The sequence below is a fragment of the Betta splendens genome, chromosome 14, assembly GCF_900634795.4.
Source record: "Betta splendens chromosome 14, fBetSpl5.4, whole genome shotgun sequence".
Taxonomy (NCBI): Eukaryota; Metazoa; Chordata; class Actinopteri; order Anabantiformes; family Osphronemidae; genus Betta; species Betta splendens.
This window is the reverse complement of record NC_040894.2, coordinates 8927172-8948396: the sequence shown is the minus strand read 5'-3', so window position 1 is coordinate 8948396 and position 21225 is coordinate 8927172. Positions and strand designations below refer to the sequence as shown.

The 21225-nt window shown below is 39.0% G+C and overlaps 1 protein-coding gene across 6 annotated transcripts; it reads right to left on the bottom strand.

The window, feature by feature from the left end:
• Positions 1–38: 38 nt before the first annotated feature.
• On the bottom strand, positions 39–20581 carry LOC114869783 (complement factor B-like). Of its 6 annotated transcripts, none has more exons than XM_029174268.3 (18): positions 20430–20526; positions 6272–6481; positions 6008–6193; positions 5725–5901; positions 4877–4960; positions 4475–4614; positions 3930–4077; positions 3699–3824; positions 3491–3598; positions 3262–3402; positions 2806–2933; positions 2355–2481; positions 2021–2159; positions 1841–1917; positions 1032–1132; positions 807–936; positions 650–699; positions 39–537 (listed from the first exon to the last, which is right to left on the bottom strand). In XM_029174268.3, exons 1-18 carry the CDS (start codon positions 20482–20484, stop codon positions 367–369), a joined length of 2298 nt encoding a protein of 765 aa, XP_029030101.2. In that variant the 5' UTR covers positions 20485–20526; the 3' UTR covers positions 39–366. The 6 variants fall into 6 exon arrangements, with proteins under 6 accessions (XP_029030101.2, XP_029030103.1, XP_029030100.1 ...); XM_029174270.3 differs by having other exon boundaries at positions 6272–6478; positions 20430–20504; XM_029174267.2 differs by lacking the exon at positions 20430–20526 and adding an exon at positions 6698–6853.
• Between the last annotated feature and the right edge of the window lie 644 nt (positions 20582–21225).

The following is a 21225-nucleotide window of genomic DNA, read 5'->3' as shown; positions in this document are numbered from 1 at the left end:
ACGTGTCTCATGTGGTCGGTTCAACTCAATGCTCAAGCTTAAACAGTGAAACAGTATCTTTATTGGTCAAAATCCTATTCATGGCTAAAGCAAAACAGAATTTACATAAAGGCAAATTTTTATCATGTGTAATTATTAAGTTATTCTCTGTAAATGCACAGTCACAGTCTAGTACAGTATGTGTAGATGTAGTATATTGATTCAGGAAATACTGCTATCAGAACTGTTGAGTAAATGTTTCTCTTCCTGAACTAGTGGTGGTTTGATGAGTTAAATCATCTGTGTATCAGTCAGACTAATAACATAAAAACATACAAATATAGATAAACATGGCAAAGCTAATTATAAGAAAATGCTGCATTTTGTTTAGTTCTCCAAAAATTTAACCGGTGCGTAATCCGGAGTATCAACTCCAAGAATGGATTTGAGGAAGGGAAGAACTTTAAAGAGATTAATGTGGAAATCTCTGGAGTCCTTATCTGACTTTTGTCCCCTGATAGCATCACAGTCTAGGGTTCCCCAGCTGACCAATCCAACCTGTAGAATAATGTTTGGTTACATTATATAGACATCAAACTGAATCTCTTCTATTTATAATTAATTTGAATTTCATCCTATTCATCTGATGCTCAAGAGAGCAGCTGTTTACCTGAACTGCACGATATTCATAGATTTTGTACACAGAGCCTCCAGAGTCACCTGTAGCAATAAACACACAGAATTAACCTTGAAACAATGGCCCCTATTTGTAGTTATTCTAACCTTCAGCTACTTTTATTAAGCTACATGTTCTGGAGGGAACTTACCTTTACATGCTCTATCATCTACAAAGGGTTGAACACCACCAGTGCACAGGAAGTTATCAGTGACAGGAATCTTTGGATCTGTTGCTGTGATGCCCTCTGCTTTTAGTGCATGTTTGATGCATTCGTCTCTCTGCAGTTAAAAAAGGAAAAAGGACCAAAGTTCAAGTGATTTTTAGTTTTTGTGTTAATAAGTAAAATGAACAAACTCAGAGGATTGAAACTCACATTATCCCTAAGTTTAGCGTAAGCATCCTTTTCCTTTACTTTGTCTCCACTTTTGGACAAGAAAGACACTTGTTCATGTTGATTCTTAAACAGGATGTCCTCTGTAGTCAAATACCAAGAACAATGCAATAAAGTATAAATTCTTTCCTTCACTTTTCCTACATTCTAATTATGTTCTATTATGTATCTATTACTAATGATTCTTATGGTGATATATTTACAGAAACACTCGCTGCATCATGAAAACAAGTGTGTGTCTCTCTTACTATTTCTGTTTTGTAACTAATAAGCTAAAAACAACAAATCACTGCATTTCCAAATGATTAAAAACAGTCATTCAGTTCATTCACTGGTTATTTCATTTTACCAGGTGTCTCTAAGCACATACAGTAACAGGCAGGACAAAATAATGATGATTACTGCAGAAGAAAAGTGTGATTCATTCACACTTAAACCAAAATGTGGGCAAAGAAAATAAAAATTCAGAACCACTAGAATTCATCTTCTGCAGATTATGAAACAGAATATAATGGCAATATCTCTATTAAAATGTTAATTTTAATTTGATATACAGTACCAGCAGACATGCTGAATACTGATCAGACATAAATATAAGCTGGTGTATAATGTGACTCTTCATCATATCTGCACTTTCCCGCTACATCACTGGTGCTGGACTTGTGTTATCTGAAGTAAAAAGAAGAGTAATTCTTCTGTCTGCTGTGAAGCACTTTCGGAAACAGGAGAAGAATGTTTTGCCTTCCAGTTGTGATCATCTATATCTTGTGCGTCTGAGGTCTACACCGCACCTTGTTGCTTACAGGTGGTGTTGCCAACCAGCTGTAGAGCATCACTGGTCTCCTGGGTGCATGGTATGCAAATAGGTCTAAATAGGATAGAACAGCATGAGGAAAATGATGGACTGAGTAACAGTAAGAGAAACATCAGAAACATTTACTGTAGCATGGAATTTAACATGAGGTTCTCACCTTGCATTAGCAGATATTACAACAGAATCCTCCAGTTGGATGAGAGCAACATCATAGTCATAGAACTCTTTCACACCCTCCTTTACTTTAGCGTTGACATTATAATCTGGGTGCAATGTGAAATTTTTTACTTTTTTCTCTGTAGAAGATAAACACACAAAAGTCGAAGTCTGCAGTCATCACAAGACTTTACCATCAGAAAAATGCAATAACGCAAAAAAAAACAAAATCAATATGATTTCAATATACATAATAAGAAAAGTAAGTAGATAAAAACATTTTGTGATGATACCCAGCAAGAAGAAACCACAGCAAACACAACATTTGTCTTTACCTTTGCCGTGTCCGTCATCGATCACTACTTTCACATCTTCTGGTAAATCTCCAAATTTGAAGCAGTGAGCAGCAGTCAAGACAAAATCAGGGGACACCAGGGAGCCAAAGCAGTAATTCCTTCCATGCTTCATGTTTCAAAGTATAATTGAGAAAATAAAATGCAGAATAATAAGGCTAAGTAACATGTGGAATAAGATGATAATAGTAAAAAACAGGGGTAACCTACTATGACAGCAAACACAACACAGTAAACACAATTTTACTGTAACGCTACGTCTGAAGGTCTGACATAATTTGCTTAACCGATTGTCCTCATTATATAATATAAATAATATTAATGATGCATGTTTGTGACTATTCTCAAGTATGTAAAGCATAGTGACAGTCAGTTACTCTTTAGCATTGTGATCATTTCACAGTGACAGTAAATTAAAACTTTAGACACTTACCTTGAGAGTAATGGATGCGTACCATGGAAAGTAACTCCTCATGTTGCCTGTTTCTATGAGCTCATTTATATTTTTACCCTCTTCTCTTATCTTGTGAAGACCACATAGACCTTGAACTTTGCTTTCATCTGAATCAAAACAAATGTATTGTTAAAAATCAATGTCAAATCATCTTGTGAAGATTATACATGTTGTCGCTCGTCACATTATTAGCTAATAAAATATTAGCAAAAATAAACATAGGTTTTAGTCATTACATCTCTAAACACATAAAATAAATACCTCACACCACATAAAAGGCAGGAGACAAACACTGTACAAACCAGAATATTGGTGATGAGTGCAGAAGAAATGTGTGGTCATACATATAAAAAGTCAGAGTTTACATCCCTACATCTAATCCTCTGCACATTATGACACAATGACGTGCTGACCTCCCGATCAAACATGACTTACCAATAATTGAATCAAATGATTTCTGCAATTCTTTGAAATTGCTCGGCAATCTGAAGTAATGCTGTTCATCATTTTTTGTGGTTGTGAGGGGCTTCAGTACATCATCATCAATCTCAGCTCCCATAGCAAAGATGTACATATCTGTTAATGAGACAAATATAGGATCATAAGTAAGTAAGTAAGACTATGTGGTAAAATGTTGACGGTGTGTGTGTAAGAGCAGCATCACCAAGATAGTCTTGTTTTGAGGCTTCATCTCTTGCACTTTGAACCAGGTTTATCCTGTTCTGAATCCTTTTCACAGTGGGTAAAGGTGAACCACCCATATTATAAGCACCTGTAGTTAAAACACAAACACTTTACATTCCTTCAAAATTGTTGTAATGTATGTTAGGAGAAATCAACAGTACACAGAATAAGTCTGAAGCCTCTATTACCATCTGTAAAAACAATGATCACGTGTCGATGCTCCTTGAAATCTTCCTTCACTCGTTCCTTTATGAGACCCATTCTCTCATCGATGGTTTTGTAAGCCTGATTTATATTTGTTCCAGTACTTTTGTCTATGAATTAAAACACAAACACACATTGAAACATAACATTTGCCACAAGCTTTGTATTAAAATAACTAAATAATGACCCCTACATCTCTGATCTTTTTCACTCACCGTCTATTGTAAAATCGGATACTTTTTTAAGAATTTGTTTCCTTTCTTCTTGTTTCTTGTCCATAAACTCAACAATGTTGACAACTTCATATATTTCCGAGGAGAAAAAGAAGATTTCATAGTTTGGGGACACACTGAAGGATGCAAGCTGTGGAGACATCACTTGAGTTTAAGGATGATGTTTACTTCTGCATCAAGTTGAAACACAGGCTTAGAACATGTAGGAGCCATGAATGTTGTAATGCAACATGTCATTACAAATTCAAGCTGCTCACAGTTGTTATTTTGTTGAGTAATTAATCATTTGTGATTGTGTCCTACAGACTCTTAAAGCTCTGACAACAAGGCTCAGCACTTGCCATCAATCATTATCTCATTTAATGTAATGATGTGTTATTTTTAGTGGCATTCACTTCTGCTGAACTGTTGTCTCTGTGTGTATATGATCCAGATGTGCTTCTACTGTAAATTGTTCCTACAGTAAGTCAACTCACACTAAAAATATGCTGGTTTGTCTTTTAATCCAAAAGGAAGCTCATTCTCACCTTATTAATGAGTTTTACAATGGCATCTTTCGCATCATTAAATTGCTGCTCTTCAATACTCTCAGAAATATCCACAGCGATGTAGATGTTGAGGATTCCATCTTTGGAAACTCTGATCCTTCTCCCCTCTTGTGTTGGATCTAAACACAACAAATGTATGTGTGGAGGGGGCATATGCATGTATATAAAATAGATAGACTATTCTAACTGCATACTGTACATATTCTTTTTAGGAAGGAAATTTATCTAACAAGCAAATCATTCTATTGCGCAGAAGCTGTAATAACTACGCAGAAACCTTGAATTTTGCTAACCCCTCTGTTTACCACACAGCATACTGTAATGAACCCACAGAATTTTTATTAAGTAGTCATGACAATCAGATTACTTCCTGGAACTTACCTGTATCTAAAGTGGTGAGAGTCTCCATGATTGCTCTACCAAATACCTGTGAAATCTCCAGGGACGTGTCATAGGTGTGTCTGTCTGCAAAGAGCAAAATTACACTGACGTTAGTTTGTAGTAAGTAGTAGTTATTGTGTGGTAACGATCATGTTTAACTGTAAAAGTTTAACTGTGAGCATATTTCCTGTGCTTGTCACAGAAATAGTGACTGAAATATACTGGTAATAAAATGTTAAACTTTCAAGGGTTGGTTTCAACTCGCAAAAAGTCTTTTTCACATTGTAAATTGGTGTTTAACGGAGCAGAGAGAAAGAGCCCAGTCAGATGTGGCAGCAGCGTGAAGTGTCACACAGTGGCACTGAAATCATCAATAACTTGCTAAACGCACAGTAACTGATGCTGATCCAACTGATTCAACACCACTGATCAACTGAACATGGAAAGGATGCATTACTAATCCTCTAGTCCTGGTCAGCACTGGTTAGGAGCCAAAGAGAAGAACAAGCAGTAACAGTGTTTCATATCACGATAAATACTGTACAGCTCTGTTTGCAGGAGACTAATCCACCTTAAGTGTAGAAAAGAACAGTACTGCTGTTAGATCATACAACCACTCAGTCTAAGAACCTATCTATAAGCTTTCATAATTTTGTGCACTCTGCACATCATTTACCACTACATTTCACCCTTTAAACCTTATTGCTGGTCTGTAGCAGTTTTAACACTTAAGTCTCCACACTGAGCGATCAATAAAGGCTTATTGTATTTTATCCTATCATGCACTGAAGGATTGTAATCATACTTTCTAAATAAAATGTTTTAAGGTATAAATGTGAGGGTCTTACAATAGCATGCTGGCTCAATGCCCGTCCACTGGCCGTTCTCCAGACACTTTCTTTCTTTGGACCCCACCAGAAATAAATTGCCATTGCAGGTATACGTCACTGTGTCATCAAAGTCAAAGGAGTTCCCTGTTCTGGAGGCACCAGGTGGGACACCAGGGTCACCACATGCACTTTCTGCTGTGGTAGTAAAGAAGAAAAGGTCATAAAACTGTCATAAAGATGCATTTGAAACCTAAAAGACCAGAGTTATTCTCTTGAAAGAAGGCAGATGTTCAGGACTTACAGTCTCTGCTACAGATTGGCGTTTTTCCACTCCACTTCCCATTTGGGAGGCAAATCCGTCTGGCTGAGCCTTGCATTCTATATCCAGCGTAGCACTCATACGTGGTCACATTATGCACATAGTACCTCTCCTGTGGTGGAGTGACTTGTCCATACTCCAGGACACTGGGATCTGGACACTCAACCACTGCAAAACAAGGAGCTGAATTAGGTTGGAGAGCAGGTGGTCTGAGGCAAACTGTCAAACATCACTACCATGACTCACGCTTGCATCTCTGAGGCCTCCATTTTTGGGGTGCTGGTTTCCACATGTTATTCGGCTGACACGTGCGGGTCAGAACAGGGTAAGGATGGTAGTCCTGATCATCACATCGGTAGACCAGCATGCTGCCATTTTTCAGCTCTTTGGTCAGTGTGTAACTACCTCCTTCCATGTTCATATTGTCTTCTGTACAGTCAGATTGGACTTTACCTGCTGTAACAAAGGACACATTGGTACAAAGTAGAACACTGAATATTGAATCCAGGTTTTAGAAAGCTCCCATCCATCATCTGAATGGCTTTAACCTCATAAGGGTCGAGGGCATGCTGGAGCCACGCTGAGAGGTGGGCTTCACCCTGGACAGATCGCCACTCCATCACAGGCCTCACATACAGTATGAGACAGATTTCATTATTAATAAGAACTTACCGAGGCAGAGGAGGCCGGAAAGAGCAGCAAACCATCTCCAACCAGAAAATCCCATGTTGAGCCTTAAACTGTGGAACAATGGGGAGAATGAGGAGGCTCTGCAGGAGCTGAACATTTATTTCAGAATAGAAGGGATGTTCACACAGAAGGACAGGGCAAAGACCACAGTGAAACTTATTAACCTAAAACAAACCGAAGGAGATCAATATTGTGTGTCAGGGAAAACACTGAATCAATGGATTCAACAAAATCACCCTTTATACCAGCAAAAGCAAATTTATTAACTAACTGAAATCAACTGAATTCAATTAAATGTTTAAGAACTGGCAATATATCATTTAGGAACACTTGTTCAACTTTACTTTTGCGGTCCCGACATTTAATATAACTAAGTAGAGCACAGCTTATTTTTGATGTGTACCCTCAGTCACATGTTGCATAAAAAAAACAACAAATGTGAAACCGAGACAAAGTACAAACATTTGTTTCATCATTTCCCAAAAATCCAAGAAACTATTGAACGTCAAATACTGACACAAAAGATTAAATTATTGATTGGCCGTGCATTCACAGAAGAACTGTCGTGCTACCAAACTGATATTGGACTAATTCCTGCTTTCATTATTAGTATGGGTAATATAAACATTTTATGACTGTTAGGTCCAGAAACAGTTTAAAATGGTTTAGTTATGAATGTGTTAGCCTAAGGTACATCCCTGCTTCTTATTTATTTTGCTCCGATTGTTTATTTAACAGATTTGCTTAGTTTCAGCAGCTGGTTGCACCCCTTACCCAATATATATTCTATATATACTCCTCTTGTTAAAGCAAAGCTGTCCATAATAATATGGCATTCAGTGTAAGATATGCTGCTTGCTAAACTCCAGGACAGAACAAAAAAAAAAAAAAAAGACTGAGTCAGAACCAGGGAAACAAAACTGAAAAATAAAAAGTCATAGGAGCTCAAGCAGCAACACAAAACACTTCTTCAAAAATAAACAACAGGAGAACGACATTAAAGGCGGAACGACATTAAAGGCGGACGCGCAGAAGGCCTCCCTGTCCTCCCTGGACCACCACCTGAAACAGAAGGCATCCTCCTTGGACCACCAACTAAAAATGGAACAGAAGGCGTCCTCCTTGGACCACCACCTGAAACAGGAACAGAAGCCATCCTCTCCAAGCCACTTCCAGTAAACAGGATCAGAAGGGTTCCTCTCTGGTCCACCACCAGGAACAGGCAGAGGTGATGAGAGTGGATGGGTCTCTACATCATCAAGCTCTGAGGTAAGTGGACTTGGACCGGCTTCCATAGTAGCAGAAATGGAGGTTGACAGCTGTGAAGCATGTTGAGCCCAGGTGGGAAGACTTGAACCTGGGTGTCGTGCTGAAAGTAGCAGGGAGATGGGTGGAAAAGTGGCCAACTCCCATCGCCACCCAGTCAAGAACAATGTTCTCTTCTTGTAGTGCCATCGGGGTAGAGCAGGTGTCACAAACAACGAGATGGACATGGGGCTGGGGCTGTGTGATTTGATGCTGCAGCAGCAAGACGTGGAGCTGTTTTGAACTGGAAGGCAGATACGGGGACCAACTGAGGGCCAGGAAGTGGAGCTGAGGCATGGACAGGACGTGGAACAAACTGTGGTTCAGTGGTATAAGGCAATACATCCCACTGTTTTACCAGGAAGGTGAGTTCCACCCTAGCTGCCACCAAGTTATCAGTAAGGTCACAGAATCCCTCAATGCCAAGAAGCCATGGTTTAGAGACAGTAATGTCCTTGCCCCGCTCCAGCAGGTTGAGTCCTTGGTGAAGGTTATGAATCTTTGTGACCATTGTGAAAAGTGAAGTAAACTCCTCCAAAACCATGGCTCTGACGGGATCCGCTTCTGGCTTGGTCATTCTGTCATGACCTTTCAGCCAAGATGGCGAGTCAAGCCTCAGAAGGTTTCCGAGTCAGAACCAGGGAAGCAAAACTGATAAATAAAAAGCCCTTAATTAGAAGCTTAAGCAGGAGAAAACACTCCTTCAAAAATAAACCAAAATACAACAGGAGGGAGAAAACACTGAAGAAAATAACGAAAAAGGGTAGGCGTGACAAAAACCAGGCTAAACATACTGTAATGCTAGGCAAAGCATGTGCTAGGCAACACATGACCTAGGCTAAACAGAAACTAAAGCATGGCGTGATAGCATGACAGAATGGCTGGACAGGGTTGAAGGAAGTCTTCTTTTCTTCATCTGCTGTTAGTGGCTAGTAAAACAAGACTGTTGTCCTTTCCAAGAGTGTCACATTGGACTTACTGGTCATGAACGCTGGCAAGTTGACACGAATATGAACCAACAATCTAGTAACGAGTGTGGTGCGTGCTGGGGTTTCAATGCATGACTAGATAACTGATGAGATGCAGGTGGTGAATCACATGACAGACGGTAAAGCAAGAATTAACTAGAACTGAAACAGGAACTAAACAGGAAATTGTCAAAGTAAAACCGGAAATGATCATGAAAATGACATGACACTGACACCATGACAGAGTCTCTGTGGCGATATGCGACTGGACGATACTGCCTACAAAAGGATGAAATGAATTATTGTATTAGTATTAGAGTTGCTACCAGCCAGGCTAATGCAGAGGCTAACATTAGCAACACAAGCAGCAGCTCATAAACTTATTCAAACTTTACAGCACAAGCTAAAACATTTAACGGTCGAATATATTACTTACTTAGCACTCATTTGACCGCTCTGTCCCGGTTGTTGTTTTTTCTGGTTTGTACTTGGCATCCTGAAGCTAGTTTCGACTGCTGCTTAGTTTACGTGCAGCACAAAACTAATTATCCGTAACCCAACCCTCCCCCATCAGCAGTACAATCCACAACTTCATCCAAGAGGCTGGCAGCCGTGAAAACCATTATTTTGCACACATTGATCGCTGACACAGGTAGATGTGTCCAACTCGAGACCTCCTACTCTACTCGGCATTGACCTTTTGAAGTCGAAGTGTCGTCAAGCAGAATTTCGAGCGCCAAATCACGTGACCAATGAGAGCGCGAGGTGTAGTCACGTGACTGCCGAGCGGCAGCTATGCCGCTGGTTGTTTCAATATGCCTCAATATGCTTCAGAAACATGGCATGCGGACCAGAGATAATCTATAAGATGATAGATGATATATAAGATAGAGAGGTTTCACATTACAGATATCTGTAATGTATTTATATAATCAAATTCTACAACTGCATTTTGACAAGTCACAATTCCAATAAAAATGTCGTTATTAGTCAGACATCAGTGTCGTGCAAACGGCTCTTCTCCAAAGCTGGAGAGGTAGTGAGAAGCTGATTAAGGTCACGTTCTGTGGAAATGATTTTAAAGTAAAAGTCTTTGATTTAAATAAATGACACCTATGTCTCCTTAAATGTAGTAATAAACAGATTTGCAGAAGCACCAAATACAGCTCGAATAACATCTGACTATCAAACATATTTGCCATATCAAGGCTACATATATATTATTATGCACAGAGAAACACAATTACACACCTTTGATTGAATCACTTTTATTTAACAATAAAACATGGACTGTGATCCTGAACAACAACGTCAGTTTTCTCTGGTGCAGTTCTCACACACAACCAGCAGATGTCATTGTTCTGACTGTGTCATATGGTGTCGAGCAATGTATCGATTTCAACCCAACTGTATCATGATTGCTCAGTGATGAGGCTATGATTTCGCCATCTCTACACACAGGATTCTAGGGAGATTAAAAATTATAATGCTACCACATCTGCACACACTCACATCTAATTACTAGCTAAAGTTTTATTATACATGTTATCGCCCGGATGAAGAGTAACCCTTGCAGAGAGAGGAGGAGTTGTACAGACTGATGGCACCGTAAGGAAGGATATCAGATGGCGTTCTGTTGAGCACCTAATACTGATCACCCTCTGGCTGAAGGTGCTCCTCTGTCCAGCCAGCACACTGTGTAGGGGTGGGAGGTGTTGTCTAGGATGGAGAGGAGTTGGACCAGCATCCTCCTCTCAGCTACAGCATGTAGGGGGTCCAGCTCCACCCCTAGAACAAAACCAGCCCTTCTGATCAGTTTGTCCAGTCTGTTACTGTCTGCTACATTCATACTGCCCCTGAAGGCCACCATTAAACACTACACTGGCCACCACAGACTCATAGAACATCCTCAGCATGGAGCTGCAGACGTTAAAGGACCTGAGCCTCTTCAGGAAGTACAGTCCTGCTCTGAGCCTTCTTGTACACAGCTGAGAAGTTATTTCTCCAGTCCAGTTTATTGTCCAAGTACACTCCCAGGTATTTGTATTATTTACTCAGTGCTCATTTAACCGTTCTGTCCCGGCTGTTTTTTCTGGTCTGTCCTGAAACTATTTTCCAGCTCCTCTGAAAGTTACTCAAATGTAACTCAAAACTGATCACAACAAGTACACACAGTCACCAGTAGAAAAAATTCATCGCAGCACCGGGATATTAAGCTGTGCTTCTATCGGCACAGAGACACAATGCATGTGGCTCTCGGCTGTCTGTTGCAGGGCAGCCTCGTTCTCCTCCATACGGTGTAACTCGTCAGCGCTGTATTCTGGCTTTTACAACTAACCACGAATATCAGACTGTGTTGAAGAACTAGCTGTCTTCTCAATAATCTACAGCAGGACATTTGGCCATTGAATATTAGTGCTGTATGGGTATGCGAGGAAAAACAATGGCAGACAGAGCAATTGCGCTCCAGCAATCTGGCCCCGCCCCCTCTCCGCATGGCTCCGCCCCCTCTCAGCCCGACTGTTGAAGGGGCAAGTAGAGAGAAAACCAGGAAGCACTAGTTGTAGTTTTTGAGCCCAGGGCAAACCATCTGCCTAGGTGTCTTACAGGAGAAATCTGTCTGTCTGAGTGTCCCTTCATTCTTAAATATTACCCGAAATCGCTTTGGTCAACCCCCATTGAAAATGAATGTTTTCCTTTAATATGGCTGGACAAGGTTAGTATAAAGCACCAAAGCATGACTTACATGCAACACGATGCGTGACTAATATGAGAGGGGCTAAGCATGAAACAGGACTACTCAATAAGCACTGACTTACGAGTTCTTAGCTAAACAGAAACTGAAAAACTCCTGTATGTCTTAAATGCACAGCAAAACGTGACTCAATGCCTACAGACAGAACACAAATACAAGACAAGAATATGAAATCAACGAGCTCAAAGTCCTTGGTTTTGTTCTGTGTAAATCCAAATCACTTGTAAACTCCCTAGTGCTGCTGACAAAAGGTCCCGGTGGCTACAGACATGTATAGTACTGTTGGCGATGACCCAGCAGTGAGTGACTGATTGGAGGAGACTCGTGAGCTCGCAGGGCTTCTGTGACTGTCCCTGTACAGAGACACCCCCCATGAGTTATGATTTGTGTACAGTCCAGCCGCTAAACCTCAGCCACACAAGCTGCACACTGTTAAAAAGCTTAGACTCTCCTTTCCGACCATATAAAACACTTCTAGCAACAACAATTACAGCGCAGTCACCAAACACTCAAAAAACAATAATTATGAATCCATAAATTTTTTATTACCTACTTATGACGACTCATTCACGTTGTGTGCGGTCTCATTTTGTCCATTATGATCTAGCAAATGTAATCCAATAAAGCGATAAGTGTTGGTGGGGTGCGCAGACAGCTGTCTGCAGCCAGGTCAACAGGCCAAAAAGTAAAGCCTGCTCTTTCCTATCTACGAATTACTGACCAAGACTGTTACATATAAGCTTTTAGGTCACAGTGAACTCTAATATAGCATTATGGGGTTGTTCTACAGCCTACAGTGAGCTTTCATTTCAGCCCTCCCTGGTGTCTGTAGGTTGATCCAGGCCAGAGTTGTGACCTATTTCCTTTCCAGTGACACCAAGCTCAATACTGTAGCCCTTACCATTCAGGAACTACCTTGTGTAAATCATAGGCAAGACTTAAATGGGTAGATTTTTTAAATGGATGTAACAAACACTTATTAATAAATGGTGGCAGAGTGCACCGTAACAAGCTAATATATGTGCTCTAACCCTGCAGCGTTTACTGTCATTTGGCAGATGCTCAACCACAACAACATTGTCCGCGTCTTCGGCCATTAGACAGAAGGATCAACTGTGTACTCGTCCTGCAGGAGAACAGTTAGGCTGAATTGGTGAGAGTGACTTCATCAAAGGCTTTGTTGCCATGTCATGAAGCTCCCAATATGCTTGCAAGCATGTACTGTAAATAGAGACAATTTATGATGCAAAAAATCTCTTTGCCAAAGTTTCTTTTGTTATATTTCCTTTATATTAATATTTTCAGAGCTACAAATTAGCTCTGTGGCCTAAAGTAAAGCTGACCAGTTCTATCTGCAGAGCCTAGCTTCCATAGGACTTTTAATAAAACGTTTTACGTGCTGCAGTAATTCTTTTATTCATCTATCATGTAAGTTAGAAAAAAACTGTGTAATTTTTAAATTATATCATGATTCGTGGTCATACTTCAACTCGGGTTTACATAGTGAAACATTAATTATAATGGTCAAAATCTTATTTATAGCTAAAGCAGAAAAACAGAATTTACATAGAGGCAAGTTTTCATCTTACAAATGTTTAATTATTAAGTTATTCTCTGTAAATGCACAGTCACAGTCTAGTACAGTATGTGTAGATATAGTATATTGATTCAAAAATCACAGGAAATACAGTACTGCTATCTAAAATATGATTTAAATGGTGGTGGTTGGATGTGTTAAGTCATTTGTGTATTAGTCAGACTAATAACTTAAAAACATACAAATATAGATAAACATGGTAAAGCAAGTTGCAAGAAAGAAAATGCTGCATTTTTTTTAGTTCTCCAAAAATTTAACCGGTGTGTAATCCGGAGTTTCAACTCCAAGAATGGATTTGAGGAAGGGAAGAACTTTAAAGAGATTAATGTGGAAATCTCTGGAGTCCTTATCTGACTTTTGTCCCCTGATAGGGTCACAGTCTAGGGTTCCCCAGCTGACCAATCCAACCTGTAGAATAATGTTTGGTTACATTATACAGACATCACACTGAATCTTATAATTAATATGAATTTATATGTATAATTAAAAGCAGCAGCTTTTTACCTGAACTGCACGATATTCATAGATTTTGTACACAGAACCTCCAGAGTCACCTGTAGCAATAAACACACACACAGTTACCCTCAATGCAATGACCCCAGTTACTGAACTGCACCACTATTGCAGTGCCTAGTTTAACACACATTAGTATATTTTATCATTTAACACTCTCCAACCCACAGAAAGGTCAAGAAACCTTTTTTTGAGGACTTCCTACAGAAAGAACCAGAGACCCACAAACTTGAGCCATCATCCTGTGGATGGCTTCTATTGTTCCATAAATGGGTCCGTTCCCCCCACAGCGAGGGGGTGTTCACGCTGAGCCACTTCTATAAAACCTGTGTTTTCTGTCACAGGCTGTGCTGACATGAAAACGCACAGTACCAACATTTCTTACTGTACTATACCATCTCACTTTTTGAACCTTCTGCCATCTGCACATGTTTTAACCTTCAGCTAAGTTTATTACAGTACATGTTCTGGAGGGAACATACCTTTACATGCTCTATCATCTACAAAGGGTTGAACTCCACCAGTGCACAGGAAGTTATCAGTCACAGGAATCTTTGGATCTGTTGCGGTGATGCCCTCTGCTTTTAGTGCATGTTTGATGCATTCATCTCTCTGGAGTTAAAAAAGGGAAAAGGACCAAGGTTTAAGGGATCTTTAGTTTTTGTGTTAATAAGTAAAAGGAACAAAATCAGGAGATTGAAACTCACATTATCCCCAAGTTTAGCGTAAGCATCCTTTTCATTTACTTTGTTTCCACTTTTGGACAAGAAAGACACTTGTTCAAGTTGAGTCTTAAACAGAATGTCCTCTGTAGTCAAAAGAACAATACAGTAAAGTGTAAATTCATTCATTCACTTTTCACTTTATCTGCAAATAGTTCTTTTCTCATATCTTGATTTTGTTTTATTACTTTTTATGTAGCTTTCTTAATGTCCTATTAATGATTCTTATGGTGACATATTTACAGAAATGTACAAACACTCGCTGCATCATGAAAACAAGTGTGTCTTTCTTACTATTTGTGTTCTGTAACTAATAAGCTGAAAACAACAAATCACTGCATTTCCAAATGATTAAAAGAAGTGATTTAAATGGCAATATCTCTATAAAATGTTAATTTTAATTTGATATACAGTACCAGCAGACATGCTGAATACTGATCAGACATAAATATAAGCTGGTGTATAATGTGACTTTTCATCTTATCTGCACTACATCACTGGTGCTGGACTTGTGTTATCTAAAGTTAAAGGAAGAGTAATTATTCTGTCTGCTGTGAAGCACTTTGGGAAACAGGAGAAGAATGTTTTGCCTTCCGGTTGTGATCATCTATATCTTGTGCGTCTGAGGTCTACACCGCACCTTGTTGCTTACAGGTGGTGTTGCCAACCAGCTGTAGAGCATCACTGGTCTCCTGGGTGCATGGTATGCAAATAGGTCTAAATAGGATAGAACAGCATGAGGAAAATGATGGACTGAGTAACAGTAAGAGAAACATCGGAAACATTTACTGTAGCATGGAATTTAACATGAGGTTCTCACCTTGCATTAGCAGATATTACAACAGGCTCCTCCAGTTGGATGAGAGCAACATCATAGTCATAGAACTCTTTCACACCCTCCTTTACTTTAGCATTAATATTGTAATTTGGGTGTATTATGAAATTTGTTACTTTTTTCTCTGTAAAAGATAAAAATACAAAAGTCAAACTCTGCTGTCATCACAAGACTTTACCAGCAGAAAAATGTAGTAAAAACGGTTGAAAATGAACATAAATCAAAAATGAAAATGATTACAGTACATGAAGACGTATTTGTGATGTTCAGATTTATGACAAGAAGAAACCACAGCAAACACAACATTTGTCTTTACCTTTGCCGTGTCCGTCATCGATCACTACTTTCACATCTTCTGGTAAATCTCCAAATTTGAAGCAGTGAGCAGCAGTCAAGACAAAATCAGGGGACACCAGGGAGCCAAAGCAGTAATTCCTTCCATGCTTCATTTTTCAAAGTATAAATAGGGAAATAAAATGCAGAATACTAAGGCTAAATAACATGTGGAATTGAGATGCTAATACAGGTGATACTCGAAAAATTAGAATATTGTGCAAAATTTCATTCATTTTAGTAATGCAAGTTAATGGTGACACTAATATTTGAGATAAACTCATTACAGGTAAAACAAGATAGTTCAAGATGTGATTTGTCATAACTGAGATTATTATGGTTTACAGCTCATGAAAACCCCAAATGAAATATCTTAAATATTTTGAAACGATTCAATATTCTATTTTAATCTCAATTATGACAAATCACGACTTGAACTATCTTGCTTAGCATGTAATGACTTTATCTTATATATTAGTTTCAACTTTTACGTTTTTTTACTTAATTAACAAATAACAAATTTAAGTTTTGCAATAATCTAATTTTTCGAGTATGACCTGTACAATGACGAATAATAAACGCAATTTGACTGTAACGCTACGTCTGAAAGTCTGACATAATTTGCTTAAATGATTGTCTTTAAATATTATATAATATAAATAATATTAATGATGCATGTTTGTGACTTATCTCATGCCTGGTTTAATGTGAAGCATAGTAACAGTCAGTTACTCTTTAGCATTGTAATCATTTCACAGTGACAGTAAATGAACACTTTAGACACTTACCTTGAGAGTAATGGATGCGTACCATGGAAAATAACTCCTCATGTTGCTTGCATCTATGAGCTCGTTTATATTTTTACCCTCTTCTCTTATCTTGTGAAGACCACATAGACCTTGAACATTGCTTTCATCTGAATCAAAACAAATGCATTGTTAAAAATCAATGTCAAATCATCTTGTGAAGATTATACATGTTGTCGCTCGTCACATTATTAGCTAATAAAATATTAGTAAAAATAAACATAAGTTTTAGTCATTACATCTCTAAACACATAAAATAAATACCTCACACCACATAAAAGGCAGGAGACAAACACTGTACAAACCAGAATATTGGTGATGAGTGCAGAAGAAATGTGTGGTTATACATATAAAAAGTCAGAGTTTACTTCCCTACATCTAATCCTCTGCACATTATGACACAATGACGTGCTGACCTCCCGATCAAACATGACTTACCAATAATTGAATCAAATGATTTCTGCAATTCTTTGAAATTGCTCGGCAATCTGAAGTAATGCTGTTCATCATTTTTTGTGGTTGTGAGGGGCTTCAGTACGTCATCATCAATCTCAGCTCCCATAGCAAAGATGTACATATCTGTTAATGAGACAAATATAGGATCGTAAGTAAGTAAGTAAGTAAGACTATGTGGTAAAATGTTGACGGTGTGTGTGTAAGAGCAGCATCACCAAGATAGTCTTGTTTTGAAGCTTCATCTCTTCCACTTTGAACCAGGTTTATCCTGTTCTGAATCCTTTTAACAATGGGTAAAGGTGAACCACCCATATTATAAGCACCTGTAGTTAAAACACAAACACTTTACATTCCTATGTAATGTATGTTAGGAGAAATCAGCAAAGTACACAGAATAAGTCTGAAGCCTCTATTACCATCTGTAAAAACAATGATCACGTGTCGATGCTCCTTGAAATCTTCCTTCACTCGTTCCTTTATGAGACCCATTCTCTCATCGATGGTTTTGTATGCCTGATTTATATTTGTTCCAGTATTTCTGTCTATGAATTAAAACACAGACACACATTAAAACATAACATTTGCCACAAGCTTTGTATTAAGATAACCAAATAATGACCCCTACATCTCTGATCTTTTTCACTCACCGTCTATTGTAAAATCTGATACTTTTTTAAGAATTTGTTGTCTTTCTTCTTGTTTCTTGTCCATAAATTCAACAATGTTGACAACTTCATATATTTCCGAGGAGAAAAAGAAGATTTCATAGTTTGGGGACACACTGAAGGATGCAAGCTGTGGAGACATCACTTGAGTTTAAGGATGATCTTTACTACTTAACATGTCAAATTCAAACCGCTCACAGTTGTTATTTTGTTGAGTAATTAATCATTTGTGATTGTGTCCTACAGACTCTTAAAGCTCTGACAACAAGGCTCAGCACTGTCATCAATTATTATCTCATTTGATGTAATGATGTGTTATTTTTAGTGACATTCACTTCTACTGGACTGTTGTCTCTGTGTGTATATGATCCAGATGTGCTTCTACTGTAAATGTCAGCCAATGTAAATTGTTCCTACAGTAAATCAATTCACACTAAAATATGCTGGTTTGTTTAATCCAAAAGAAAGCTCATTCTCACCTTTTTAATGAGTGTTACAATGGCATCTTTCGCATAATTGAATTGCTTCTCTTCAATACTCTCAGAAATATCCACAGCGATGTAGATATTGAGGATTCCATCTTTGGAAACTCTGATCTTTCTCTCCACCTGTGTTGGATCTAAACACAACAAATGTGTGTGTGTGTGTGTGTGTGTGGTGTGTGTGTGTGTGTGTGTGTGTGTGTGTGTGTGTGTGTGTGTGTGTGTGTGTGTGTGTGTGTGTGTGTGTGTGTGTGTGTGTGTGTGTGTGTGTGTGTTGGGGGGGGTGTATACATGTATAGAAATTAGATAGAATATTCTAAATGTATATATATATTCTTTTAGGAAGGATATATATACACTATACTGATATGAACACACAGCATTTTTTTAAATAGTCATCAGATGGGTTCCTGGAACTTACCTGTATCTAAAGTGGTGAGAGTCTCCATGATTGCTCTACCAAATACCTGTGAAATCTCCAGGGACGTGTCATAGGTGTGTTTGTCTGCAAAGAGAAAAATTACACTGACGTTAGTTTGTAGTTAGTTGTAGATAGTTGTAGTTATTGTGTGGTGAACGGTAAAAGTTGAAAGCACGTTTCCTGTGCTTGTCACAAAACTAGTGACTCCTAGTGACTGTCCAGCACAATGACACAACCTGCAGTGTACACTGCTGATGAAAACGCAGGCGATTCTTAATCGTTTTTTACCCCAACAAAAAAAATCCAGAAATAAACTGGTAATAAAATGTTAGGCTTGCCAGAGAGAAAGAGCCCAGTCAGATGTGGCAGCAGCGTGAAGTGTCACACAGTGGCACTGAAATGATCAATAACCTGCTAAACGCACAGTAACTGATGCTGATCCAACTGATCCAACACCACTGTGATCAACTGAACATGGAAAGGATGCATTACTAATCCTCTAGTCCTGGACAGCACTGGTTAGGAGCCAAAGAGAAGAACAAGCAGTAACAGTGTTTCATATCACGATAAATACTGTACAGCTCTGTTTGCAGGAGACTGATCCACCTTAAGTGTAGAAAAGAACAGTATTGCTGTTAGATCATACAACCAATCAGTCTAAGAACCTATCTATAAGCTTTCATAATTTTGTGCACTCTGCACATCCTTTACCACTACATTTCACCCTTTAAACCTTATTGCTGGTCTGTAGCAGTTTTAACACTTGAGTTTCCACACTGAGCGATCAATAAAGGCTTATTGTATTTAATCCTAACGTGCACTGAATGATTGTAATCATACTTTCTAAATAAAATGTTTTAAGGTATAAATGTGAGGGTCTTACAATAGCATGCTGGCTCAATGCCCGTCCACTGGCCGTTCTCCAGACACTTTCTTTCTTTGGACCCCACCAGAAATAAATTGCCATTGCAGGTATACGTCACTGTGTCGTCAAAGTCAAAGGAGTTTCCTGTTCTGGAGGCACCAGGTGGGACACCAGGGTCACCACATGCACTTTCTGCTGTGGTAGTAAAGAGGAAAAGGTCATAAAACTGTCATTAAGCTGCATTTGAAACCTAAAAGAGTTATTCTCTTGAAAGAAGGCAGATGTTCAGGACTTACAGTCTCTGCTACAGATTGGCGTTTTTCCACTCCACTTCCCATTTGGGAGGCAAATCCGTCTGGCTGAGCCTTGCATTCTATATCCAGCGTAGCACTCATACGTGGTCACATTATGCACATAGTACCTCTCCTGTGGTGGAGTGACTTGTCCATACTCTAGGACACTGGGATCTGGACACTCAACCACTGCAAAACAAGGGGAGCTGAGTTATGTGGTAGAGCAGGTGGTGTGAGTCAACAAACTGACAAACATCACTACCATGACTCACGCTTGCATCTCTGAGGCGGCAAATTTTGGGGTGCTGGTTTCCACATGTTATTCGGCTGACACGTGCGGGTCAGAACAGGGTAAGGATGGTAGTCCTGATCATCACATTGGTAGACCAGCATGCTGTCACTTTGGAGCTGTCTGGTCAGTGTGTAACTACCTCCTTCCATGTTCATATTGTCTTCTGTACAGTTAGATTGAACTTTACCTGCTGTAACAAAGGACACATTGGTACGAAGCAGAACACTTAATACTGAATGCAGGTTTTAGAAAGCTCCCATCCATCATCTGAATGGCTTTAACCTCATAAGGGTCGAGGGCATGCTGGAGCCACGCTGAGAGGTGGGCTTCACCCTGGACAGATCGCCACTCCATCACAGGCCTCACATACAGTATGACACTGATTTCAATATTACTAAGAACTTACAGAGGCAGAGGAGGCCGAAAAGAGCAGCAAACCATCTCCAGCCAGAAAATCCCATGTTGAGCCTTAAACTGTGGAACAATGGGGAGAATGAGGAGGCTCTGCAGGAGCTGAACATTTATTTCCGAATGGAAGGGATGTTCACACAGAAGGACAGGGCAAAGACCACAGTGAAACTTATTAACCTAAAACAAACCGAAGGAGATCAATATTGTGTGTCAGAGAAAACACTGAATCAATGAATTCAACAAAATCAGGTTTTACTGTATACCAGTAAAAATAAAATGAATTAACTTACTGAAACCTGGTTTGAATTCAATTAAATGTTTCATGAACTGGCAGTACTACCTTCAGGAACACTTGTTCAACTTTACTTTTGCAGTCCTGACATTTAATATAACTAAGTAGAGCACAGCTTGTTTTTGATGTGTACCCTCAGTCACATGTTGCATAAAAAACTGACACAAGCACAAACATTTGTTTCATCATTTCCCAAAAGTCTGAGCAACTATTGAACGTCAAATACTGACAAAAAGATTAAATAATCGATTGGCCGTGCAGTCACAGAACAACTTTCGTGCCACCAAACTCTTAATGGACTAATTTCTGTTTTTGTTAATAGTAAATGCAATACAAACATTCTTTGACTGTGAGGTCCAGAAACCCATAGATTTGTTCAGATCAGTTTTGTATTTCCTTTAGTTTTGTCTGTGTTTGTTTTTAGCCTGTTTGTTACTGTTATTTTGCCTCAAACAAAGCCTCTTATCCAAAACTCTGTTGACCTCTCATCCGTCATGGG

What these genes read in the sequence shown, in the direction of transcription:
- LOC114869783 (XM_055514396.1), bottom strand. Translation starts at nt 20,544, where the DNA reads ATGTTCAGCTCCTGCAGAGCCTCCTCATTCTCCCCATTGTTCCACAGT. An exon ending in ATCATTTGATTCAATTATTG is followed by an intron (nt 16,660 to 16,987) that starts GTAAGTCATGTT and finishes GTTTTGATTCAG; the next exon opens with ATGAAAGCAATGTTCAAGGT. An exon ending in ACGCTAAACTTGGGGATAAT is followed by an intron (nt 14,466 to 14,560) that starts GTGAGTTTCAAT and finishes TTTTAACTCCAG; the next exon opens with AGAGATGAATGCATCAAACA.